The 27522-nt window shown below is 52.8% G+C and overlaps 2 protein-coding genes and 1 non-coding gene across 4 annotated transcripts in view; 1 reads left to right on the top strand and 2 right to left on the bottom strand.

The window, feature by feature from the left end:
• Positions 1–359: 359 nt before the first annotated feature.
• EEF1B2 (eukaryotic translation elongation factor 1 beta 2) lies at positions 360–6662 on the bottom strand. Its single transcript, XM_083154107.1, has 6 exons — positions 6507–6662; positions 4777–4899; positions 4003–4135; positions 2553–2619; positions 1459–1584; positions 360–572 (listed from the first exon to the last, which is right to left on the bottom strand). The coding sequence occupies exons 1-6, from the start codon at positions 6584–6586 to the stop codon at positions 418–420; spliced, it is 684 nt and encodes a 227-aa protein (XP_083010233.1). The 5' UTR covers positions 6587–6662; the 3' UTR covers positions 360–417.
• On the bottom strand, positions 2692–2764 carry LOC146025490 (small nucleolar RNA Me28S-Am982). Its single transcript, XR_014454153.1, has one exon. It is a non-coding gene; the product is annotated as a small nucleolar RNA Me28S-Am982 (small nucleolar RNA).
• Positions 6663–6905: 243 nt separating the features above from the next.
• Positions 6906–27522, top strand: part of NDUFS1 (NADH:ubiquinone oxidoreductase core subunit S1) — a 45440-nt gene continuing 24823 nt past the window's right edge. The window contains exons 1-7 of one of the 2 annotated variants that reach the window (XM_083154106.1): positions 6906–7128; positions 12142–12209; positions 15890–15981; positions 17720–17827; positions 20425–20501; positions 25101–25182; positions 26054–26184. In XM_083154106.1, coding sequence (XP_083010232.1) covers positions 12146–12209; positions 15890–15981; positions 17720–17827; positions 20425–20501; positions 25101–25182; positions 26054–26184 — 554 coding nt within the window. In that variant the 5' untranslated portion in view covers positions 6906–7128; positions 12142–12145. The remainder of the gene's footprint in view (positions 7129–12141; positions 12210–15889; positions 15982–17719; positions 17828–20424; positions 20502–25100; positions 25183–26053; positions 26185–27522) is intronic. The other variant, XM_083154105.1, reaches the window with a different exon arrangement.

The following is a 27522-nucleotide window of genomic DNA, read 5'->3' as shown; positions in this document are numbered from 1 at the left end:
GTGAGGCTGTGCCTCCCCTGGCCACCTGTTATCAAAACTCAGTGAATCTCCAGCAGTGTATATTGCCGGCATGTACCCCATGCCTCATATTGTGTGCAAATCTAGCTCTGGCACTTGCCAGTGACTCCTCAGCCATTACCTTACCAAACGTCCCTGACTCAGTGATAGCAGCTAGGTACCAGGCTTGTACATACCAACACACCTGCATCCATCCTGCTCCTAACTGCAGTGCCAGGTTACAAAGACTTTCCTCATACACCGGGAAGCAATATAAGTGATGCTGGGGTATTTACGAACCATCCCAAGTGATTGCTATTCTCAGACACACACCACCACCCCTCCCAAGCACAACACAGAGCTGGGGTATCAGGAAATGCTTTATTTGAAGTGCTAAGAATGGAGGTTGGTGAAGTGGAATCAGATCTTGTTGAAAGCAGCGATGTCCATTGATTGTACGTAATCATCGAAGGCTGTGATCAACTCCTCTAGGTGGTCTGTGCTAACCTTGTCATCTTCCACTATGCTTTGGATCTGCAGCTTCTTGATGCCGTACCCAACCGGAACAAGCTTGGCTAGTAGCAAGAACAGGGTTACAGTTAGATGCAATCTGTATACGATGTGCAGTTCCAGACAGCAGACCATCAGGACACTCGCAGAGTCTGTGCATTAGAACAGTGGTTCCCAACCCTGGTCCTCAAGTACCCCCAACAGTGCACGTTTCGCAGGTCTCCACAAAGAATCACAAGTGCTGTAATTAGCTCCACCTGTGGATCTAATCAAATGTGCCTGAATAATGAGTGCACCTGCTCGGTGACCTGGAAAACGTGCACTGTTGGGGGGTACTTGAGGACCAGGGTTGGGAACCACTGCATTAGAACACAGGTTCTCCAAGTCGGTCCTCAGGACCCCACACAGTGCATATTTTGCAGGTCTCCTCACAGAATAAAGTAAAATAAGCTCCACCCATGGATCTTAAGATGTGTCAGTCAGTAATGAGTGCACTTGTCAGGTGACCTGGAATCCGTGAACTGTGTGGGGTCCTCAGGAAAGGGTTTAAGAACCCCTGCATTAGATCACATGGCACCATAAGGGCGCACAGACTCTACATTAGATCACATGGCTCCATAAGGGCGCACAGACTCTGCACATTAGATCACATGGCTCCATAAGGGTGCGCAGGACTATGAGCATTGTTGGGCACCAGGGTGCACTGTTCTGTACCCCTAGGTTTCTGGCTACACCATACAAGATAAAACCCTTTCCAGAGATCAGTGCTTAGACCAAGCCCGGCCACGGCCCTCGCCATTTCAGGCTGAAACCATTTCCTTCTACAAAAAGCTATATTAGTGTGGCAGTCAGAACACAGATATCCATCAGGGTAATCAGCCGAAAGATGGTGATCGGTTTTATTCATCAGCAAAGCCACAGTGTCCAGCAGGTAGAACAGGAGACACTTACATGAGCCCCACAACAAGCCGTCCATCTGAATACTACGGACACACTCCTCCAGTTTCGCCATGTCAGTTTCATCGTCCCACGGCTTCACGTCCAGAAGGATGGACGACTTCGCAATAAGTGTCGGTTCTGCCAGACAAACAATCAGATCAAACAGACTAATCATAAGCGTTATGCTGCGCAGCACTATACCGGCGTTATACGAAATGCGCTAACGTGTTACCAATTATTACATAACCCGGAAACTGCCATCCTCACATTATACAGCCAGAGCGCGCCATCCTCACATTATACATTATACAGCCAGAGCGCGCCATCCTCACATTATACAGCCAGAGCGCGCCATCCTCACATTATACAGCCAGAGCGCGCCATCCTCACATTATACAGCCAGAGCCCGCCATCCTCACATTATACAGCCAGAGCCCGCCATCCTCACATTATACAGCCAGAGCGCGCCATCCTCACATTATACAGCCAGAGCGCGCCATCCTCACATTATACAGCCAGAGCCCGCCATCCTCACATTATACAGCCAGAGCGCGCCATCCTCACATTATACAGCCAGAGCGCGCCATCCTCACATTATACAGCCAGAGCGCGCCATCCTCACATTATACAGCCAGAGCGCGCCATCCTCACATTATACAGCCAGAGCGCGCCATCCTCACATTATACAGCCAGAGCGCGCCATCCTCACATTATACAGCCAGAGCGCGCCATCCTCACATTATACAGCCAGAGCGCACCATCCTCACATTATACAGCCAGAGCGCGCCATCCTCACATTATATATATTATACAGCCAGAAACCGTCAGAGACAGCCCCCATTGTGAGGAGACCGCCTTCATTACTGTATATAGCCAGAGACAGCCCCCATTGTGAGGAGACAGCCATCATTACTGTACATAGCCAGAGACGACAGCGTATACATAGAAACTGTCGGTGCTACAGACCACCCCCATTCCGAGGAGCGGAGAAGAGGCTGCCACACACATTTCTGTACCACAGGAGGAATGCTGGGACGGCCACACTGTCAGCCCCAGACCAGTATCTGTGGACAAGACGGACAGCAGAACATGCAGCCAGCACTTACTCTTAGATTTCTTCGATGCGTATTGGGCCAAGCGTTCCTCTCGGATTCTCTTGGAGTCTTCACTTTCCTACATGAGAAATAAGAGTCAGGACAGCGACAAATATCCGTCATATAGAACCTATATAGATCTCAGGCCAGCTGGTGCGTTCAGAGAAGAACATATACATCACGTATCAGCCGAAAGATGGTGATTAGTTCAATCATCATAACCAGCCTGGCAGGACAGGGAAGTGCTCAGACTATAATGGTTGCCGTGGCCATGTGTCTGACTGTGGCACACACACACTTCCAGAGCATTCTACATCGGAAGGATTACCACAGCGATGCCCCTCCCACACAGCCTCGAAGATTAGATTCACTCAACTGCGATTGCCCATGCACAAGGCAACAAAATGTAGTTTAGCACCAATCAGATTACAGGACATGGCAAATAGTCTTATAATACAAAACAAAAATCAGCAAAAAGTAGAATTCCACAGCAAAACCTTTTAATGTCCTGGTAGTACACAGGTAAAGCTGTGAGTGGACTGGGCTGCCTGAAGGGAAGGGGCTGGGCATGCTCCTCAGACCGAGCAGGGTAGAACTAGGAAAGCAGACTGGGCTCTGTCACTGCTCTCTCTGCAGCCACTGTACGGCAGGTCCCTCACTGCTCTGCTTCCATATAAATGAATTAGCCCAGTGTGGGGGGAGTGCAGCCACTGAAAGGTGAAGGGGGGCTGGTCCTCCAATAAACTGTAGTACCCCAGTCCCACCCTGCCTGGGACACAGCTGGGGGTACTGAAATGAGGTTGACCAGACCCCCAAACCAGCCAAGACCACATTCTGCTTCCTTCCCCCAATAATCTAGTCACAAAGAACCATAACCTGGCCACAGTGTGGACTTGGCACCGGGGATTGTTGAGCCCTGAGATAGGACCAGACAGCCTTGCGGTACCTCTATGTTATTGTAAGGGTCGGTCCTGACAACACCCCGGGGTCTGTTAGAACATCCATAATCCAATTGCAGATGGGCCCATTAAATGCCCAGATCCCCGGGTGTGACAACTAAGCCATTTCACACTGGGCAACCCTGGTCCTTGCTTTGTGTGAAAGTTTACCCTGGTCTGACCCAGGACAGTCAGCAGTGGGAAATGGCCTGGAGGTGCTCATGACCAGAGGTTGGGCAGAGACTGGATTCACAGACCGCATACACATGTTTCGGCATCATTTGCAATAGATCATAGAGGTGGCAGCACTCAGAACGGGGGGATATTTATCAAAGCTTAGAGGAAGTGGAGAGTGATAAAGTACGGGGGGATATTTATCAAAGCTTAGAGGAAGTGGAGAGTGATAAAGTACCAATCACAGCCTGTAACATGGCAGCTACAAGCCAATTGGTTGGATCTTTGAGGGGATCTTCCCTAATCCCAAACATCATTTATGGGACACATCATTGGCTAACAGGCCTTACCTCCTCCTCATCAGAGCCAAACAAGTCAATGTCATCATCATCCTCCTCCTTTGCAGCTTTGGCAGAACGGTCTGTTGTGTCCTCAATATTCACCGGGCCATATTTCCCCAGAGGCTTCTTCACACCGGGCAGACTGCAAGCACAGGTCAGTAGCCATTAGTGATGGGGGAACCTGGTCCTACAGCTGGGCCCAAATATCCCCAATAGCCATGGTCTAGGACGGGCCTCAAGGCACACCAACAGTCCAGGCTTCAGCACAGATGGTTTCATCAGAAGCACTCAGGTACTAATTACGTCACCTGTGCTCAAGCCTGGATATTACCAAAACCTGTAGGTGTGCCTTGAGTACCGTGGTTGGGAATACCTGGTCTAGGACAAAGCCTCATTAGGAATCACCACGCTAAGGATCATCAGCCAGTGATCACCGCCACAATAACCCTGCGCTTATCCCGGCGCAGTAACCAAACATCGCCCATCTGCAAGAGGCGAAGCGCAGTATGAACCACCGCGGAGAATAGACCTGCGCAGTGTCTCCACGCCATTATCAGTGTCCAGCAATACACACATTCCCAGCCAGATCACTACGCCCCACCCCAGCATCTGGTTACATATTGCGCCCAGCCACCAAGATCCATTCCCAAGGCCACATGCCGGTGAGTTCAGACAGGAACATATACATCACTTATCAGCCGAAAGATGGTGATTAGGTTCAATCATCATTATCACCAGCCTGCGGTGCCACCCTGTGCCCTGACCTGTAACACATGCACTTACCTGGCTTTCTGCTTCTCGTAGGACTTAATGTGATTGTACCAGCGGAGCGCGTGGAACATCTCTGCAGGGGGAGCGCTAGCGAGCGCCTCAAATACAGCGACATCCGCCTGGGAGGGGACATACCTGGAACACAAGACGTCAGTCAGTGAGAGTGTACCGGGCCCACGGAATGCCAGTCAGTCAGTGAGAGCGTACCGGGCCCACGGAACGCCAGTCAGTCAGTGAGAGCGTACCGGGCCCACGGAACGCCAGTCAGTCAGTCAGTGAGAGTGTACCGGGCCCACGGAACACAAGACGCCAGTCAGTGAGTGTGTACCGGGCCCACGAGACACCAGTCAGTGTGTGCACCGGACCCATGCCACGTTAGAGGATACTACTATTAGCCTTTACTACATGGGATAAACCCAGGTTGTGTATACACACACACTGGCCTATTCTGCCACCACTGAGCCCAACTACCACCACCTGTACTACAGGAAATATCGGGCTAGAAGGCACCTTGCACTATAGTTACAGCAGCTGGTGCTACAGGAGACCCCCATGCAGCCAGGAACTATAGTTACAGCAGCTGGTGCTACAGGAGACCCCATGCAGCCAGGTACTATAGTTACAGCAGCTGGTGCTACAGGAGACCCCCATGCAGCCAGGTACTTTAGTTACAGCAGCTGGTGCTACAGGAGACCCCCATGCAGCCAGGTACTATAGTTACAGCAGCTGGTGCTACAGGAGACCCCCATGCAGCCAGGTACTATAGTTACAGCAGCTGGTGCTATAGGTGACCCCCAGGCTAGGAGGCAGCCAGGTACTATAGTTACAGCAGCTGGTGTTAGGAGACCCCCAGGCTAGGAGGCAGCCAGGTACTATAGTTACAGCAGCTGGTGCTATAGGTGAACCGCAGGCTAGGAGGCAGCCAGGTACTATAGTTACAGCAGCTGGTGCTATATGAGACCCCCATGCAGCCATGTACTATAGTTACAGCAGCTGGTGCTATAGGTGACCCCCAGGCTAGGAGGCAGCCAGGTGCTATAGTTACAGCAGCTGGTGATATATGAGACCCCCATGCAGCCAGGTGCTATAGTTACAGCAGCTGGTGCTATAGGTGACCCCCAGGCTAGGAGGCAGCCAGGTGCTATAGTTACAGCAGCTGGTGATATGAGACCCCCAGGCTAGGAGGCAGCCAGGTACTATAGTTTCAGCAGCTGGTGCTATAGGTGACCCCCAGGCTAGGAGGCAGCCAGGTACTATAGTTTCAGCAGCTGGTGATATATGAGACCCCCATGCAGCCAGGTGCTATAGTTACAGCAGCTGGTGCTATAGGTGACCCCCAGGCTAGGAGGCAGCCAGGTGCTATAGTTACAGCAGCTGGTGATATATGAGACCCCCAGGCTAGGAGGCAGCCAGGTACTATAGTTTCAGCAGCTGGTGCTATAGGTGACCCCCAGGCTAGGAGGCAGCCAGGTACTATAGTTTCAGCAGCTGGTGTTAGGAGACCCCAGGCACACGGGCAGTAGCCGGTAGTACATGGCCCTATACATACTATACTGCACCCGCGGCCATTGCACCGCCAGCCCGAGAGGGGGCACTGCGGGGCCGGGTGTATGTGCTAGGCCCCCGCCACGTGTCCCCGGCCTCCCCGCACATACAAGTGACACACGGCGGGTAACCCCGGGAATAATGAATGAATGACCCCCTCCCCCCAGGGTGGTAGTGAGGAGACACCCGGCACTGACCCCTCGATGTAGCTCTTGTCGGCCAGGAACTCGTTGAGCACTTTCAGGCCGGAGGCGGATCTCAGATCTCCGAAACCCATAGTGATGGCGGCTGCAGTGAGGGTGAGAGAGAGCGATGGGGCCTGGGCAGCGGCTCTTATACCCGTGACGTCTGACAAGGGCGGAGCCACACACGGGCGGAGGCCGCGGCCGCCATCTTTACTGAGGGCATATATTCCTGATGACCTTCAATTTACTTACTGCCGCTTTTCTGTCCTGTAATCCCGCAGTGTACCGGGGCGACTGAATAGCGGATTTACCGAATATTCCGTGCAGTGTCCGACTACGAGCCCCTCAACCGTAACCTCCGGGAATTACCGAACAGTCTCCGAACCGCGCAACCGCGTCCTCCGGAAATTGCCGAATGCTCTCCGGACCGCACAGCAGCCATCTCCGGAAATTGCCGAATGCTTTCCGGACCGCACAGCTGCCATCTCCGGAAATTGCCGAATGCTCTCCGAGTAGCGCAGCCGCCACCTCCGGAAATAACCGAATCCGCCATATTAGCAGAGGGAGAGAATAAGTGACTCGGTGTGCGGTGTAGGAGGCCGAATACCGGATCTGCCCGGAGGAAGGCCAGCGGGTGAGTCATGGGAGACCGGGCTGCCTTGTGGTCGCCTCTGTGTGCGGTGCGTAGCCGGGTGCCCTGGGAGGGTGCTGGGGGCACAGGGTGACTCTCGTGCCCTTGACCGTCGGGAACGAGCTGCGGCGGCGCTGGCCCTTATTCCCCAGTATCTCCCGATCTCCGACCCCGCTCCTCATACACCTGTCACTGCTATGGCGCACACATACTCCGCAGCGCTGTACAGAGACACCAGCCTGGCCCATGGAGCTTACACTCTATCCCCTGTCACACACACTGCCGGGCTGTTACTATTACTTCCATCAGTCACTGCTATGGCGCACACATACTCCGCAGCGCTGTACAGACACCAGCCTGGCCCAGGGAGCTTACACTCTATCCCCTGTCACACATACTGCCGGGCTGTTACTATTACTACCATCAGTCACTGCTATGGCGCACACATACTCCGCAGCGCTGTACAGAGACACCAGCCTGGCCCAGGGAGCTTACACTCTATCCCCTGTCACACACACTGCCGGGCTGTTACTATTACTACCATCAGTCACTGCTATGGCGCACACATACTCCGCAGCGCTGTACAGAGACACCAGCCTGGCCCAGGGAGCTTACACTCTATCCTCTGTCACACACACTGCCGGGCTGTTACTATTACTACCATCAGTCACTGCTATGGCGCACACATACTCCGCAGCGCTGTACAGAGACACCAGCCTGGCCCAGGGAGCTTACACTCTATCCCCTGTCACACACACTGCCGGGCTGTTACTATTACTACCATCAGTCACTGCTATGGCGCACACATACTCCGCAGCGCTGTACAGAGACACCAGCCTAGCCCATGGAGCTTACACTCTATCCCCTGTCACACACACTGCTGGGCTGTTACTATTACTCCCATCAGTCACTGCTATGGCGCACACATACTCCGCAGCGCTGTACAGACACCAGCCTGGCCCAGGGAGCTTACACTCTATCCCCTGTCACACATACTGCCGGGCTGTTACTATTACTCCCATCGGTCAGCTATGGCGCACACATACTCCGCAGCGCTGTACAGACACCAGCCTGGCCTAGGGAGCTTACACTCTATCCTCTGTCACACACACTGCCGGGCTGTTACTATTACTCCCATCAGTCACTGCTATGGCGCACACATACTCCGCAGCGCTGTACATAGACACCAGCCTGGCCCAGGGAGCTTACACTCTATCCCCTGTCACACACACTGCCGGGCTGTTACTATTACTCCCATCAGTCACTGCTATGGCGCACACATACTCCGCAGCGCTGTACAGAGACACCAGCCTGGCCCATGGAGCTTACACTCTATCCCCTGTCACACACACTGCCGGGCTGTTACTATTACTCCCATCGGTCACTGCTATGGCGCACACATACTCCGCAGCGCTGTACAGAGACACCAGCCTGGCCCAGGGAGCTTACACTCTATCCCCTGTCACACACACTGCCGGGCTGTTACTGTTACTCCCATCGGTCACTGCTATGGCGCACACATACTCCGCAGCGCTGTACAGAGACACCAGCCTGGCCCAGGGAGCTTACACTCTATCCCCTGTCACACACACTGCCGGGCTGTTACTATTACTCCCATCAGTCACTGCTATGGCGCACACATACTCCGCAGCGCTGTACAGAGACACCAGCCTGGCCCAGGGAGCTTACACTCTATCCCCTGTCACACACACTGCCGGGCTGTTACTATTACTACCATCAGTCACTGCTATGGCGCACACATACTCCGCAGCGCTGTACAGAGACACCAGCCTGGCCCAGGGAGCTTACACTCTATCCTCTGTCACACACACTGCCGGGCTGTTACTATTACTCCCATCAGTCACTGCTATGGCGCACACATACTCCGCAGCGCTGTACAGAGACACCAGCCTGGCCCAGGGAGCTTACACTCTATCCCCTGTCACACACACTGCCGGGCTGTTACTATTACTCCCATCAGTCACTGCTATGGCGCACACATACTCCGCAGCGCTGTACAGAGACACCAGCCTGGCCCAGGGAGCTTACACTCTATCCTCTGTCACACACACTGCCGGGCTGTTACTATTACTCCCATCAGTCACTGCTATGGCGCACACATACTCCGCAGCGCTGTACAGAGACACCAGCCTGGCCCAGGGAGCTTACACTCTATCCCCTGTCACACACACTGCCGGGCTGTTACTATTACTCCCATCAGTCACTGTTATGGCGCACACATACTCCGCAGCGCTGTACAGAGACACCAGCCTGGCCCAGGGAGCTTACACTCTATCCCCTGTCACACACACTGCCGGGCTGTTACTATTACTCCCATCGGTCACTGCTATGGCGCACACATACTCCGCAGCGCTGTACAGAGGCACCAGCCTGGCCCAGGGAGCTTACACTCTATCCCCTGTCACGCACACTGCCGGGCTGTTACTATTACTCCCATCAGTCACTGCTATGGCGCACACATACTCCGCAGCGCTGTACAGAGGCACCAGCCTGGCCCAGGGAGCTTACACTCTATCCTCTGTCACGCACACTGCCGGGCTGTTACTATTACTACCATCAGTCACTGTTATGGCGCACACATACTCCGCAGCGCTGTACAGAGGCACCAGCCTGGCCCAGGGAGCTTACACTCTATCCTCTGTCACGCACACTGCCGGACTGTTACTATTACTCCCATCAGTCACTGTTATGGCGCACACATACTCCGCAGCGCTGTACAGAGGCACCAGCCTGGCCCAGGGAGCTTACACTCTATCCTCTGTCACGCACACTGCCGGGCTGTTACTATTACTTCCATCAGTCACTGTTATGGCGCACACATACTCCGCAGCGCTGTACAGAGACACCAGCCTGGCCCAGGGAGCTTACACTCTATCCTCTGTCACACACACTGCCGGGCTGTTACTATTACTCCCATCAGTCACTGCTATGGCGCACACATACTCCGCAGCGCTGTACGGAGATACCAGCCTGGCCAAGGGAGCTTACACTCTATTCCCTGTCACACACACTCTCGGGCTGTTACTATTTCTCCCATCAGTCACTGCTATGGTGCACACATACTCCTCAGCGCTGTACAGAGACACCAGCCTGGCCCAGGGAACTTACACTCTATATTCCCTGTTGGAGTAACCCATGGAAGCACATTCACACACTGGCTGCACATACAAACTCCACACAGATGTGGCTAGTGTCAGGCATGGCATGGATCTCACCAGTGGACTGGAGACCTCTAGAGCGATGGTGGACCATGCCATCTGATAGCCTCTTGCAACTCACTGAGATCTGTAGGTGTATGATCTTGGGTGCTACTGGGCATCTCCACCACCTCAATACTCGGATGGGTTCATGTCAGAAGAACATGGTGGCCACACCATTCATCAGAACTCTTCAGGATGCTCCTCAGGCTAGTTCTGGACAGCTTGGGGCTGATGCCACCATGCATTATCCTGCTGGAATATTCCATAGCTGGGAGGAACATGAAGTCCATGTGGGGCTGCAAGTGGTTATCAAGCACCGTAATGTAGTGGTTACTGGTCTATGACGCGTTCCAGCAGACCCATCCTATGCCCCGTGCACACACCCTTATGGAACCACCACCAGCCTGCATGGTGCCTTGTTGACAACTAGGGTCCGTGGCATTTGGTGTCTGTGCCACACCAGAACCCTACCATAACCTGTAGTAACTGGAACCCCAACTCATCGCAATTGACCTGCTGGCCGTGGGTCTGGTGCCTCCTGCACTGACCTGCTGGCCGTGGGTCTGGTGCCTCCTGCACTGACCTGCTGGCCGTGGGTCTGGTGCCTCCCGCACTGACCTGCTGGCCGTGGGTCTGGTGCCTCCCGCATTGACCTGTGTGACCGTGGGTCTGGTGCCTCCTGCACTCACCTGCTGGCCGTGAGTCTGGTGCCTCCCGCACTGACCTGCTGGCCGTGGGTCTGGTGCCTCCCGCACTGACCTGTGTGGCCGTGGGTCTGGTGCCTCCCGCACTGACCTGTGTGGCCGTGGGTCTGGTGCCTCCCGCATTGACCTGTGTGGCCGTGGGTCTGGTGCCTCCCGCATTGACCTGTGTGGCCGTGGGTCTGGTGCCTCCCGCATTGACCTGTGTGACCGTGGGTCTGGTGCCTCCTGCACTGACCTGCTGGCCGTGGGTCTGGTGCCTCCTGCACTGACCTGCTGGCCGTGGGTCTGGTGCCTCCTGCACTGACCTGCTGGCCGTGGGTCTGGTGCCTCCCGCATTGACCTGTGTGACCGTGGGTCTGGTGCCTCCTGCACTGACATGCTGGCCGTGGGTCTGGTGCCTCCTGCACTTAGGGGTAGATGTATGATGCAGTGGTAATGGATGAGAACTGATAAAGTGTCTGGTACATTATCACCGGCCAATCAGCTCCTGATTGCCCCTTTTTATACCCAGCCTTTATCTTAACAGTCAGGAGCTGATTGGCTGGTGGTAAAGTATCAGAAACTTTATCACTTCTCCTCCCTTACCACCGCTTCATACATCTACCCCTCTGTTCTGGCCAGACGCTGCTGGTCAACAACATCAACGCACCTGTGGTCAGCCACTGTGCTGTCCACGGTGGGTAGTATAGCCTCCATGAGGAATTCCCATACACACGTTACATGTAGATGGCAGACAATAGCATGTCTGCACTAATTTCCGTCAGTCGGTGCCCCTATAAATCCCCATTTATGCCCTCATACGTCACATCGCCTTACAGTGCTCAGACTAACTCACCAGATTACAATTGACGCCGATCCAGCCAGTTCCAAGACATACAGTGGCGCCCCCTACCATCATCTTTCCATACTGCTATCCCATGACTTTTGGCACGTCAGTGTGTATAACATGATCTAGTATACAGCATTATATACTGTAACGCTGGAGGACGTACGCTCCTGTTTTATCATGTAATGTTCAGTAAGAAACCGATGCATGGGGACGACCAGGACGATTCTTCTCTGTGTGTAAATGATATTCTGTATATTTTCAGCGCCATGCTGCGATTTCCTGCTGTTCAGAGGGCTCTTGTACATGCCAGCCGCGCCGCCCAGGGGAATGGTGAGTATGGCTCATAGCGGATTACATGCATTCATCCTCCGTATAGTCATTCGCTCCTCAATAATAAACACCCCTCCGGAACATGCCGCCTCTATAGGACTAACGTTTACTTCTTATTAATAATATCTTCTGTTTATAATGTGCCACAAAGTGTATGTGTCTCTATCAATCAGAAAGCTAACGCTGCTTCTCGCATCTGTGGGGGAATTGAAGTGTGGCGTGCGCCAGGGGCCACAAGATGGCACCTGACATCTGTAAAGGCCCCCATCCACTAGTGCGAGGTATCACATGTGGTACTCAGTGATCTCATCCGGCAGCTTCCACGGGACAGGATCGCATGAGATACATTGTATGCAAAACAGCCAAATACAATGTGTCTCATGCAATCCTAGCATGAGACCCTACCACCAGTATTCATGGCAGTCTGTCAGATCTGCGATTGAGATGAATGGTGCATGGGAACGCGCCTTACATTGCAATCGCAGGAAAAGGACGTGTCCCTTTTTATGCGATCCATCACAGCAATGCATCAGGATTCGCATAAAACTGTCCGTATGGCACTAGTGGATGGAGGTCTTTATTATGTTCAGGCGCAGCTGCTGGCTGATACTAATGTTAGGATGTTCTGCCATTTTCCAAGCTGGTAATTACTTATGTATTCATGTATCTTTAATGTTGTGGCGCTCACTGGTAGTGCTACATCTGTTTATATCTAAATTGCAGTAATGCATCTATCTATAGTTAAATTGCAGTGCTGCATCTATAGCTAAATTTATATATCTATTTATCTATCTATTTATCTACAGCTAATTTGCACTGCTGCATATATTTATATCTAACATGCAGTGCTGTATCTATTTATTCTTCGGGACACGTCAGGGGCCACAGGGTTAACGCTGGGTAGTGGCGTGTGGAGAGAGCATTCCAGCACCAGAAAGGTTAAACTTTTTCCTGCCTCCCAGGCAAACCAGGCTCCTCCCCTCCTCTACCCCACCTCCAGGCCAGGAAGCTCAGTTTGTTTGGTGCTGGCAGCAGTCAACATGCACCTTTACAGAGGGGCTGCAAGCAGCCCTACTTCTTTATCTGCATTTTCCCCATCAGGCCAGAACATCGTTGTTGGTTTCTGAGGTTTTCACTGCAAAAGCCTCACTTTCAGTTTCAGGCTCTGCCTTACGGATTACCTACCGCCCTTCGGGTGTGTACGAAGGTTGTGGCAGTGATGGGCAGCAGGCATCGTACCCAGGGAGTCCGGATACTTCTGCACCTGTATGACCTGTTGTTTCTGGCACACCTAGCAGAAGTTCTCCAGGACCACCTGGCCACAGTGGTGACTGTCCTCTTAACCTCTCGGCTGGTTCATCAATTGGTCCAATTCGTTCATGCCTCCAGCTCAGTCTATTCTCCATCTGGGAGTCTGGTTAGATACAAACACATCAAGGTATCTACCTGCCAGAGGAACACCGAGGGACAGTGCAATCCCACGTCCGACTTCTTCTCTCCCTTAGACGGGTGTCAGTGCATGCCTGCACTAGGGTCCTAGGTTCGATGGTATTGACCTTCGACAAGACGGAATATGCCCAGTGGGTGATCCTCACCAAGTGGTCGGGATCCTACCAGAACATCCGGTCTGATGATAGCCTTAAACACGTCTCTTGCTTTACTGGTGGCTTCTAGGCCAGAGCCTGGGAAGACCATTTTGGATCCACCAGCGGACCCCTGGCTGGGAGGTCGCCCTCTGCATGTCCAGTCAGACAATGCAACAATGGTGCATTATATCAACCACCAGGGCGGCACTCGCCGCCTCCCCCCATTTTGCTCCTCTAGTGAGTGACCGCAAGTTGGAGGTGAAGGGCGGAACTATGAGCCTGGTGGCTCCACATTGTCCCAGAAGGTTCTGGTTCTCGGCCCTGTCAATGTCCCCTCTGATCCGTCTACCTCTACATCCAGACCTGCTCTCGCAGAGACCGTGTCTCCACCCAGTTTACAGCGTCTGATTTTGACTGGGTGGCTGTTGCGACCACCCTGTTAAGGGCCAGAGGCTTTAACTCAAGAGTAATCTCAACATTACTCAGGGCAGGCAAACCTTCTTCGGCAGGGGCTTACCATCACATCTGGCGGGCTTACTTTTCCTGATGTTGTGCTCGCCACTTCAATCCCAGGATTTACCGCCTGGCCAGGATTTTGTCCTTCTCACAGAAGAGCCTGGAGGCTGGGTTGCACTTCTCGGGTTTCGGCTTTGTCAATCTTGTTCCATAGGAAGTTGGCGTGTTGCCAGCTGTCCGCACGTTCCTGCAGGGCATCCTACATATCCAGCCTACCTATGTTCCCCCGGAACCCTTGTGGGTCCTTTCCCAGGTACTCGCTGCTCTTCAGACCCCACTGTTTGAGCCCTTATGGTTAGTGGACCTTTGTTGACTCACTTGGAAGACTGTTTTCTTGTTGGTGATTGCTTTGGCCAGGAGGGTGTCTGACCCTCAAGCCCTGTCCTGTGGGTCACCAAGAACCGCTCCGATCTTCCACTGGTTGGGCGGTTCTTTAAACCATTCCTACTCGCCTCCCTGCGGTGGTGTCCAGGTTTCACGTCAACCCCAGGAAATTGTGGTTCTGACTTGTCGAGGGCCGGATTCTTCTCCTAAATGGTCCTCCTTGGTTGTCGTCCGTGCATTGCACATCTACAGTACGTGCGCCACACAAAGTCTTTTCGCAAATCTGACGCTCTCTCTTTGTCCTCTATTGGTTTCAATAGAAAGGTTGGCCTGCTACTAAGCAGACGATTGCTCGCTGGATTCGCACATTCATCCAGCAGGCATACTTGGGCGCCTCCCTCCCGGTTCCTGCGGGGGTATAGTCACATTCCACTGGGTCTTTGGTGGCGTCTTGGGCTGTTCGGGGCGGTGCAACAGCTGAGCAAAGTTGCAGGGTGGCGACTTGGTCTTCATCCAATAATTTCTTGTGCTTTTACACATTTGATAAGTTTGCCTCCCAGAACTTGGCTTTTGGCCAGAGTATATGTGCAACAGCACAGGTGCGTTCCCACCCATAGGTGGCTGCTTTAGGACGCCCCAGCATTTGCTCTGTGGCCCCTGACGTGTCCTGAAGAATAAAATAAGATTTAGGTCTTACCTGTTAAATCTCTTTTTTTTTTTCGAGGAGGTCAGGGGCCACAGGGATCCCTGCCTGCTCTAGTTATGTTTACGCTAAAGGTTTGGTTACATAATTCCCTGTTGGGTGTAGTAACCCGTGTTCAAAATATGCTTCTGTATGATGTTTCTCTTCCTTCTCTCGTCTCCGGCCTTGGCTTGTTAAAAACTGAGCTTCTTTGCTTGGAGGCGGGGTAGAGTAGGGGAGGAGCCTGGTGTGCCTGGGAGGCAGGAAGAAGTATTCTGGCAACCTTTCGGGTGCTGGAATGCTCTCTCTCCCACTCACTACCCACTGTTGGCCCTGTGGCTCCTGACGTCCTCGAAGAAAGAGATTTAACAGGTAAGACATAATTTTATATCTAAACTGCTGTGCTGCATCTATTTATTTCTAAATAGCAGTGCAAGCTTTCACTTTCCACGTAGGCATTTCCTTTTCACGCACAGGTAATGGCATCCTCATAGGTTCAGATGATGCAAGGGTTGTTTTTGTGACTATGTTCTTCCATTATGCTGTATATATGATCTCTCTTTGTGTTTTAGTCCGGACGGCAAGCACTGCGGCAAGCAATTTGTTGGAGGTATTTGTGGATGGGAAGCCAATAATGGTGGAGCCTGGCACCACAGTGCTACAGGTACAGTTGTGCAGTTACATGAGCAGCTGCTGTTCGCTAGGAGTGTACATAACAGAATACAGGAGCGGAGATCGCTGCGGGTCACATGGGCCCGCCGCACATTACATGTACCGTGCACAGGAGCGGGGATCGCTGCTGGTCACATGGGCCACCGTACATTACACGTACAGTGCTCAGGAGCGGGGATCGCTGCTGGTCACATGGGCCACCGTACATTACACGTACAGTGCTCAGGAGCGGGGATTGCTGCTGGTCACATGGGCCACCGTACATTACACGTACCGTGCGCAGGAGCGGGGATCGCTGCTGGTCACATGGCCCGCCGTACATTACGCGTACCGTGCGCAGGAGCGGGGATCGCTGCTGGTCACATGGGCCACCGTACATTTCACGTACCGTGCGCAGGGGCGGGGATAGCTGTTGGTCACATGGGCCAGCCGTACATTACACGTACCGTGCGCAGGAGCGGGGATCGCTGCTGGTCACATGGGCCGCCGTACATTACACGTACCGTGCGCGGGAGCGGGGATCGCTGCTGGTCACATGGCCAGCCGTACATTACACGTACCGTGCGCGGGAGCGGGGATCGCTGCTGGTCACATGGCCAGCCGTACATTACACGTACCGTGCGCGGGAGCGGGGATCGCTGCTGGTCACATGGGCCGCCGTACATTACACGTACCCTGCGCGGGAGCGGTGATCGCTGCTGGTCACATGGGCCGCCGTACATTACACGTACCGTGCGCGGGAGCGGGGATCGCTGCTGGTCACATGGCCCGCCTTACATTACACGTACCGTGCGCGGGAGCGGGGATCGCTGCTGGTCAAATGGCCAGCCGTACATTACACGTACCGTGCGCGGGAGCGGGGATCGCTGCTGGTCAAATGGCCAGCCGTACATTACACGTACCGTGCGCGGGAGCGGGGATCGCTGCTGGTCAAATGGCCAGCCGTACATTACACGTACCGTGCGCGGGAGCGGGGATCGCTGCTGGTCACATGGCCAGCCGTACATTACACGTACCGTGCGCAGGAGCGGGGATCGCTGCTGGTCACATGGCCCGCCGTACATTACACGTACCGTGCGCAGGAGCGGGGATCGCTGCTGGTCACATGGCCCGCCGTACATTACACGTACCGTGCGCAGGAGCGGGGATCGCTGCTGGTCACATGGCCCGCCGTACATTACACGTACCGTGCGCAGGAGCGGGGATCGCTGCTGGTCACATGGCCCGCCGTACATTACACGTACCGTGCGAAGGAGCGGGGATCGCTGCTGGTCACATGGCCCGCCGTACATTACACGTACCGTGCGCAGGAGCGGCGATCGCTGCTGGTCACATGGCCCGCCGTACATTACACGTACCGTGCGCAGGAGCGGGGATCGCTGCTGGTCACATGGGCCAGCCGTACATTACACGTACCGTGCGCAGGAGCGGGGATCGCTGCTGGTCACATGGGCCCGCCGTACATTACAAGTACCGTGCGCAGGAGCGGAGATCGCTGCTGGTCACATGGCCCGCCGTACATTACACGTACCGTGCGCAGGAGCGGGGATCGCTGCTGGTCACATGGCCCGCCGTACATTACACGTACCGTGTGAAGGAGCGGGGATCCCATCGCACGTTAGCCTTGTGATGCATTGTAGATCCCATCATACAATAGGAACCTGCACTTCAATAAATGTTTGTGACATGCTGCAGATTTGTAACCTATGCAGTTTTTCCCTCACTCACAGGCGTGTGAAAAGGTGGGCGTGCAAATCCCGCGCTTCTGTTACCACGATCGGCTGTCGGTAGCTGGGAACTGTCGGATGTGCCTTGTGGAAATAGAGAAGGCCCCCAAGGTATGTAGCCCACCTGTGCACCAGTTATTGCTCTGATCTGTGATGTACTAGAAACTGCACTACGTAATTAGGAATTGGGGACAAAACTGACTGATTATTTAACTAAATGAATCCTTTATTAACATCACAACCCAACCCCTAGAGTCTTGTGCTGTATGTGTCAGTGGTGCACCCCCGAGTTGTAATACGTTTAATTAGGAAAAAGGAGAAAAAATAAACTCTGGTGGGGTGCACGCTTGATCCCCAAAATAAGATTACTGTAATGAAAATATGACATTATTTTTAATCATTTTTTTTAATGCTGTGTGTGTAATAATCTGAATTTAAACCATTGATTGTGAGGCTTTAAGGTTCAAAATTACTTCCAAATATCAAATTATACTTTTAATTGAATTGCCTAAATCCCTGCAAATTTATATTTTTTTATTAAAGGACTGGTATATTAGTTTTCTATTTATCAATAATTACCAAACTGACCATCATATCTCCTTAATATCAATACACCGTTGACATTATAGGTGTGTTACTCAATCAATTTGAGAAGGATTTCATCATAGGTATAAAAAAAAAAAACTTAAGAAAAAACAAACAAAGTATGTACAATATTTCCATATATCCAATTATACCACTCGCTTCTCACAATTATTATGCCTAATGCACCTGCAATTAGGGTGGCCAATCCCGGGATCGGGATCCCGGGATTTGGCCCCTAAAATGCTGGGATTTCAATCCCGGGATTGGAGTCTAATGCCGGCCAGCGTCTGAGCGTGTGCTCATACACTCCCCGGCTTCTCCCTTCCCCGGCAGTACATCCCTGCGCAGCGTGACGAGTACAGAGGTCACGCTGCGCAGGCCAAGCAGCTGCACAGAGCCAGTGTGGCTCTGTGCAGCATGCGTTTGCCCCTGCCCGCCAACCCGGCTGGCTCCCCAGAAGCCCGCCCCCCCCCCCCCCACCCCTGGCTCGCTGCCCGCCCCGCTAGCCGCTACCCGCCCATCCACCCACCCTCCAGGCCGGCTCCCCGCCCATCCATCCGGCCGGCTCCCCTAATGCCCGCCAACCCACCCGGCTGCCTGGCTCCACAGACACCCGGCCGGCTGCCCACCCACACACCCGGCCGCACCGCACCCCAGCCCACATGTAAGTAAATATGCGGGGCGGCCGGGGTGCGTTTTTTAAATTAGGGAAGCCAATCCCGGGATTAGGCATTTTTCAATCCCGAAATCCGGGATTGAAAAAATGCTCCGGGATTGGCTTCCCTACCTGCAATGCTTCGCCTGTGTGGTAATATTGTGCTGACTTCACTATGCTCACAAGGTAACAATTTGCAACACTATGAAGGCAAGTTTCACAAAGTAGCTGTTTAGCTGAATGCTTAGAAAATATAGGATTCTCTGAAGGGAAGTGGTTACAATGAGTTATCTACCCACTGTCACTTTAAATGTGGATCAATTTCACTGCATATCAAATTCAGACAATTATACAAGAGATATAGAGAGCGCTTTTTTATCACCTAATAGAACTTCCACCAATAGGAGTCATAAATAGTACAGTAATACAATACAATACAATGTGTAATCTTAAAACCAGAATGCTTTATTTGTGTTTCGAGAACCACATCTGGACATTGTATCCCTTTCGGAAATGTAGTATCAGTAACCCGACGCGTTTCGTCTTTTATAAAGACTTCATCAGGGGTTTTACACTAGTTATGATTTCAAACGCTTAAACATGCGTGTAACACCTTCAAGGTTGGTAGGTTGTGATACCCTTCCCCTCAGTAGGGCAGATTCCAAATATCAGATGTTACCCAAGTGGGGTAAAATATGTGCGAGGTGTCCACAACCTTCTTTGTGCCGCTATTACGGGTGCAGTAGCATGATGTTTAAATTTATAGGGACCATCCCATCTATAGGGAACTGTCAGCCAAATCTGTGCAGTGAAGTTGGCCTGGTTCGCAGTATCTGATCCACAGTATCAGATGTTCAATTGTAGAGTGGATATGACACGTATGGGTATCAGCTATAAATAGCTCAATTTCTGGTCTAAGTGCAAAGTGCTGGACAAGGCTGTCTGCAGATAAAAAAAAAAAAAAAATATATATATATATATATATATATATATATATATATATATATATATATATATATATATATATTTATACCAGTCCTTTAATAACATTAATATAAATTCTCAGGGATTTAGGCAATTCAATTAAATGTATAATTTGATATTTGTAAGTAATTTTGAACCTTAAAGCCTCACAATCAATGGTTTAAATTAGATGATCACATACACAGCATTACAAAAATATAAAAAATAATAATTTCATTATTACAGTAATCTTATTTTGGGGATCAAGTGTGCACCCCACCCGAGTTTCTTTTTTCCTGATCTGTGATGTAACCAGACGCGGTTCTGTCCTCCGTGACTCTTCTCTGCCATGTGATTGCTTATCGCTCAGGGGTCTGGGTTCTGGAATAGCTTCCATCAGTGTCACCCTGATAGCGGGAATGCCCATCTCCTATTGCACAGTGTAATACTGGAACGTATGCAAATAAAGAAATGAAAAGCTCTATAACGCCTTCTGCTTTCACAGCCTGTTGCTGCTTGTGCTATGCCAGTGATGAAAGGGTGGAATATACTGACAGACTCGGAGAAAACCAAAAAAGCCAGGTACAATAAGTTACAAGAAGTAATGCCAATGTCAATATAATCTACATCCGTGATTTTCAACCTTTTTACCTTGCGGCACACTAAATAAGATTTTTAAATTGCCAAGGCACACCATGAGATCCCCACAGGGCAAAACGCCAAACCTATTGGCCCCCATATAAAACAATCACACTGGGCCCCACAGTTAACAAAAATAAAATACATTGGCCCTTTACATGAAAAGAGGGGGCCAGTAAATAACAGTTGAACTGGTGGTGGCTGTAAACTGGTTTGGGCATCTCTAGATCTGGGGGCACACTATTGCCACGGCACAGTGGTTGAAAAACATCAGCAGGTACATGCACACAATGAGCGATGGCGGGGTGTTGCTGGGCCATGCTGCATTCCACAGCATCCCCAGATTTGAGCTGCAGGTACAGACGGGATAGGGAAAGGGTGATGTCGCTAGCAGGCTGTGGCAGAGCGCATTACCAGCCATGTAGCGGGTATAGAGGAAGTGTGATGTCGCTAGCGAGCTGTGGGAGCGCGCATTGCCAGCCATGTAGCGGATATAGGGGAGGGTGGTGTTGGTAGCGAGTGGCGGGAGCGCGCATTGCCAGCCATGTAGAGGGTATAGAGGAAGGGTGATGTTGGTAGCGAGTGGCGGGAGCGTGCATTGCCAGCCATGTAGAGGGTATAGAGAAAGGGTGATGTTGGTAGCGAGCGGTGGGAGCGTGCATTGCCAGCCATGTAGCGGGTATAGGGAAAGGGTGATGTCGCTAGCGGGCCGTGGGAGCGCGCATTGCTAGCCATGTAGCGGGTATAGGGAAAGGTGATGTTGGTAGCGAGCGGTGGGAGCGCGCATTGCCAGCCATGTAGCGGGTATAGAGGAAGGGTGATGTTGGTAGCGAGTGGTGGGAGCGTGCATTGCCAGCCATGTAGCGGGTATAGAGGAAAGGTGATGTTGGTAGCGAGCGGTGGAAGCGTGCATTGCCAGCCATGTAGAGGGTATAGAGGAAGGGTGATGTTGCTAGCAAGCGGTGGGAGCGTGCATTGCCAGCCATGTAGCGGGTATAGAGGAAGGGTGATGTTGGTAGCGAGTGGCGGGAGTGTGCATTGCCAGCCATGTAGCGGGTATAGAGGAAGGGTGATGTTGGTAGCGAGTGGCGGGAGCGTGCATTGCCAGCCATGTAGCGGGTATAGAGGAAGGGTGATGTTGGTAGCGAGTGGCGGGAGCGTGCATTGCCAGCCATGTAGCGGGTATAGAGGAAGGGTGATGTTGGTAGCGAGCGGCGGGAGCGCGCATTGCCAGCCATGTAGCGGGTATAGAGGAAAGGTGATGTTGGTAGCGAGCGGTGGGAGTGTGCATTGCCAGCCATGTAGAGGGTATAGAGGAAGGGTGATGTTGCTAGCGGGCTGTGGGAGCGCGCATTGCCAGCCATGTAGCGGGTATAGAGGAAGGGTGATGTTGGTAGCGAGTGGCGGGAGCGCGCATTGCCAGCCATGTAGAGGGTATAGAGGAAGGGTGATGTTGGTAGCGAGCGGCGGGCGCGCGCAATGCCCCAGCCATGTAGCGGGTATAGAGAAAGGGTGATGTTGCTAGCGAGTGGTGGGAGCGCGCATTGCCAGCCATGTAGAGGGTATAGAGGAAAGGTGATGTTGGTAGCGAGCGGTGGGAGCGTGCATTGCCAGCCATGTAGAGGGTATAGAGGAAGGGTGATGTTGGTAGCGAGCGGCGGGAGCGCGCATTGCCAGCCATGTAGCGGGCATAGAGGAAGGGTGATGTTGGTAGCGAGTGGCGGGAGCGCGCATTGCCAGCCATGTAGCGGGCATAGAGGAAGGGTGATGTTGGTAGCGAGCGGTGGGAGCGCGCATTGCCAGCCATGTAGAGGGTATAGAGGAAAGGTGATGTTGGTAGCGAGCGGTGGGAGCGTGCATTGCCAGCCATGTAGAGGGTATAGAGGAAGGGTGATGTTGGTAGCGAGCGGCGGGCGCGCGCATTGCCCCAGCCATGTAGCGGGTATAGAGAAAGGGTGATGTTGCTAGCGAGCGGTGGGAGCGCGCATTGCCAGCCATGTAGAGGGTATAGAGGAAAGGTGATGTTGGTAGCGAGCGGTGGGAGCGTGCATTGCCAGCCATGTAGAGGGTATAGAGGAAGGGTGATGTTGGTAGCGAGCGGCGGGAGCGCGCATTGCCAGCCATGTAGCGGGCATAGAGGAAGGGTGATGTTGGTAGCGAGTGGCGGGAGCGCGCATTGCCAGCCATGTAGCGGGCATAGAGGAAGGGTGATGTTGGTAGCGAGTGGCGGGAGCGTGCATTGCCAGCCATGTAGAGGGTATAAAGGAAGGGTGATGTTGGTAGCGAGCGGTGGGAGCGTGCATTGCCAGCCATGTAGCGGGTATAGAGGAAGGGTGATGTTGGTAGCGAGTGGCGGGCGCGCGCATTGCCAGCCATGTTGCGGGTTGAGAGGAAGGTTGATGTTGCTAGCGGGCTTTGGGAGCGCGAATTGCCAGCCATGTAGCGGTTATAGAGGAAGGGTGATGTTGCTAGCGAGCGGTGGGAGCGCGCATTGCCAGCCATGTAGAGGGTATAGAGGAAGGGTGATGTTGCTAGCGGGCTGTGGGAGCGCGAATTGCCAGCCATGTAGCGGGTATAGAGGAAGGGTGATGTTGGTAGCGAGCGGCGGGAGCGTGCATTGCCAGCCATGTAGAGGGTATAGAGGAAGGGTGATGTTGCTAGCGAGCGGTGGGAGCGTGCATTGCCAGCCATGTAGCGGGTATAGAGGAAGGGTGATGTTGGTAGCGAGTGGCGGGAGCGCGCATTGCCAGCCATGTAGCGGGTTTAGAGGAAGGGTGATGTTGCTAACGGGCTGTGGGAGCGCGAATTGCCAGCCATGTAGCGGGTATAGAGGAAGGGTGATGTTGCTAGCGAGCGGTGGGAGCGCGCATTGCCAGCCATGTAGCGGGTATAGAGGAAGGGTGATGTTGCTAGCGAGCGGTGGGAGCGCGCATTGCCAGCCATGTAGCGGGTATAGAGGAAGGGTGATGTTGCTAGCGGGCTGTGGGAGCGCGAATTTCCAGCCATGTAGCGGGAAAAAAGGAAGGTTGATGTTGCTAGCGGGCTGTGGGAGCGCGAATTTCCAGCCATGTAGCGGGTATAGAGGAAGGTTGATGTTGCTAGCGGGCTGTGGGAGCGCGAATTGCCAGCCATGTAGCGGGTATAGAGGAAGGTTGATGTTGCTAGCGGGCTGTGGGAGCGCGAATTGCCAGCCATGTAGCAGGTATAGAGGAAGGGTGATGTTGGTAGCGAGTGGTGGGAGCGTGCATTGCCAGCCATGTAGCGGGTATAGGGGAAGGGTGATGTTGGTAGCGAGTGGCGGGAGCGCGCATTGCCAGCCATGTAGAGGGTATAGAGGAAGGGTGATGTTGGTAGCGAGTGGCGGGAGCGCGCATTGCCAGCCATGTAGCGGGTATAGGGGAAGGGTGATGTTGGTAGCGAGTGGCGGGAGCGCGCATTGCCAGCCATGTTGCGGGTATAGAGGAAGGGTGATGTTGGTAGCGAGTGGTGGTAGCGCGCATTGCCAGCCATGTTGCGGGTATAGAGGAAGGGTGATGTTGGTAGCAAGTGGCGGTAGCGCTCATTGCCAGCCATGTTGCGGGTATAGAGGAAGGGTGATGTTGGTAGCGAGTGGCGGGAGCGCGCATTGCCAGCCATGTTGCGGGTATAGGGGAAGGGTGATGTTGGTAGCGAGTGGCGGGAGCGCGCATTGCCAGCCATGTAGCGGGTATAGAGGAAGGGTGATGTTGGTAGCGAGTGGCGGGAGCACGTGTTGCCAGTATCCTCCCTCTTCTACCTATACGTCACACAACGCTGAAATGCAGCTCCTCACTCCTGGGCATGCTGGTGTTTGTAGTTGCAGGTTATCCAAGCTGTCCGGGTTGTGTTGTATGTTTGCATTAGACCCTTGTTAGCGATGGTGTCCTGGTAGAACAGACGTCTGTGTGGTTGTGTCAGGAGTTACAAGGAAATAACTCACCGGCCTAGCCTTGGTCTCACCTGATGGAGGCAGCACTTTCCGATGTGTGACGACAAATACACACGCTTTGTATCCATCCAGACCTAGCGGTCGCAGTTATGTGTAGGCCACTTACAGGGGGTTATTCAGACCTGATCACAAAGCTGCTTTTTTTTTTTTTTTTAATGGACAAAACCATGCTGCACTGCAGGTGGGTCAGATCTAACATATGCAGAGAGACCTGGGTAACACCATGCTGCACTGCAGGTGGGGCAGATGTTACATATGCAGAGAGACCTGGGTAACACCATGCTGCACTGCAGGTGGGGCAGATGTAACGTGCAGAGAGAGTTAGATTTGGTGAGCCGCTTGCGATGAGGTGTGAATAACCCCCCTATGCATAGGCTGCAATTCAACATCTGTGGAGCGGTGATTACATCAATGTTTGTCAGCCACTACTGAGCCCACGTTACAGTGTGCCCCCATGACCCGGGCATTCCTGTATTGGCTGGAAGCTGTTACCAGGCACAGTAAGGTCCCAGTTATCTCTGTGATATTGCCTATTACTGCAGTCTGATTGTGTTACCTCCTGTTGTATCTCTTAGGGAAGGCGTAATGGAGTTCCTGCTTGCGAATCACCCATTGGACTGCCCTATCTGTGATCAAGGAGGAGAATGTGATTTACAGGTAGAGCAATGTGTATCTGATCTGTAATATATGTGCCCGGTTATACGCGGCCTGGTTTATGACGCCGCTAGGCCAGTGCGTGCCCGGTTATACGCGGCCTGGTTTATGACGCCGCTAGGCCGGTGCGTGCCGGATTATACGCGGTCTGGTATATGACGCCGCTAGGCCGGTGCGTGCCAGGTTACACACGGCCTGGTCTATGACCCCGCTAGGCCGGCGTGTGCAGGGGTTATACGCAGCCTGGTATATGACCCCGCTAGGCCGGTGCGTGCCAGGTTATACGCGGCCTGGTATATGACCCCGCTAGGCCGGTGTGTGCAGGGGTTATACGCGGCCTGGTATATGACCCCGCTAGGCCGGTGCGTGCCAGGTTATACGCGGCCTGGTATATGACCCCGCTAGGCCGGTGCGTGCCGGGTTATACGCGGTCTGGTATATGACGCCGCTAGGCCGGTGCATGCCAGGTTACACACGGCCTGGTCTATGACCCCGCTAGGCCGGCGTGTGCAGGGGTTATACGTGGCCTGGTATATGACCCCGCTAGGCCGGTGCGTGCCGGGTTATACGCGGCCTGGTATATGACCCCGCTAGGCCGGTGTGTGTCAGGCTATACGCAGGACGGTTGTAGTATTACCACACCAGCGTGCCCACCGTGTACATGAATGGAAGGAACTCCGTACTCAGAGTATATACTCTAGTATACACTGTCCGGTACCTTCTCCAAGTAACTATATGGATTCCCATGATTACAGTCATTGCATATAAACGTGGCTGATATCCGGCCACGGAAGGATAAGTACAGCCAGTTCCTGTTCATAGCTTCTGCCGTGGCCAACCCTTTTCCGTGGCTTTGATACATTCTCTTCTGCAGGACCAGTCCATGATGTTCGGCAGCGACAGGAGCCGCTTTACAGAGGGAAAACGGGCCGTGGAGGACAAGAACATCGGGCCGCTGGTGAAAACCATTATGACCCGCTGCATACAGTGCACCCGATGTATTCGGTAAATGTTATTACTGCGATGTTCTGCAGCTGTAGGGTAAATGTTATTACTGCGATGTTCTGCAGCTGTAGGGTAAATGTGGGCAGATGGATGTTATGGGATGAGCCTTCTGTATGTACATAGTGGGCAGCACATCTGTCATCGCTCTCTCCTGCTAAGCTCATTGGCCGGAGCGGTCCAGAGAGGAATCCATATTACCGTAGTGGTGCTGACCATTCTCTGGGGCAGGCGCGCTGTTGGACCCAAGGTGGCCATAATTGGTCTCTTATTGCGTCCGTGGAAGTAAACACGCATATTGGCATGTATGTAGAGTAGTGCGCGTCACGGTACGCAGCTGTCCGCGCTTGGCTTTGTAACCGTCACCTGCATATTTGCACCAGCGTTGTGCAAATGGTTGGATGTATAATGAGCGCCGTTTAACATGTGCAGAGAGCATTAGATTTCGGAGGGGTTTGAACATCATACTGATATCTATATTGCAGTGTAAAAATAAAGCAGCCGGTATTTCTCCTTCATCCACTAGGTGTCACTGGAGTTACAGTGGGGAATAGAAGGCGACCACGGGGACTTTAAATATTAAACAGTGTGGATAGCTCTTCCCCTTCTACCCTCATCCCCCAAGGCAGTCTTATATTGTGCCCTGCAGGAGCTGGTCACATTTATTAGCCCTCTTGGGTTTTAATTTTCTTTTTCTTACATTTTTTGACACTGAGGTGCTGCCGGGGGTCTCTATCGACACTGCGTGCAGCGCGCACCAGAGTACCCACTGCTGTAACCACCGTTACAGTGAGGACCGGACACCGTTGCGCGCAGCACGTGTCGCGGTCCTCCACTTGCTTGTCCACCGCTGGGCAGTGGTTAGTATACCCTGGCTCCCAGCTAAAAGGAAGTCCACACTAAAAAGGCAGCATTTTAGGCAGGCATTCAAACAGGCGCCATTGTAAAGGCTTTTGCTACCAGGTGCCCCAGTGGTTCCTCTAGCGGTGGCCATTTTCCAAAGCACATAGCCTTTCCTTTGTATTTCTTACTATCTTATACTAACCTGTCCGGAGGCACTTCTATATAGGTGACCTGCAGGAAGTGTAACTCTAAGGGGGTTATTCTGGTTCTGGTTATTCTGCACTGCAGGTGGGGCAGATGTAACATGTGCAGTTACATTTGGGTGGGTTTTATACTTCAAACGGATATCTATGTTGCAGCTTAAAAATAAAGCAGCCAGTATTTACCCTGCACAGAAACCATAAAACACCCAAATCTCACTCTCTGCACATGTTACATCTACCCCACCCGCAGTGCATATGGATTTGTCCATTAGAGAGTGATTGTGCCTTTCCGAGT

Source organism: Crinia signifera, chromosome 7 (assembly GCF_055691185.1).
Source record: "Crinia signifera chromosome 7, ASM5569118v1, whole genome shotgun sequence".
NCBI lineage: Eukaryota > Metazoa > Chordata > Amphibia > Anura > Myobatrachidae > Crinia > Crinia signifera.
This window is presented reverse-complemented; position numbering and strand designations above follow the sequence as displayed.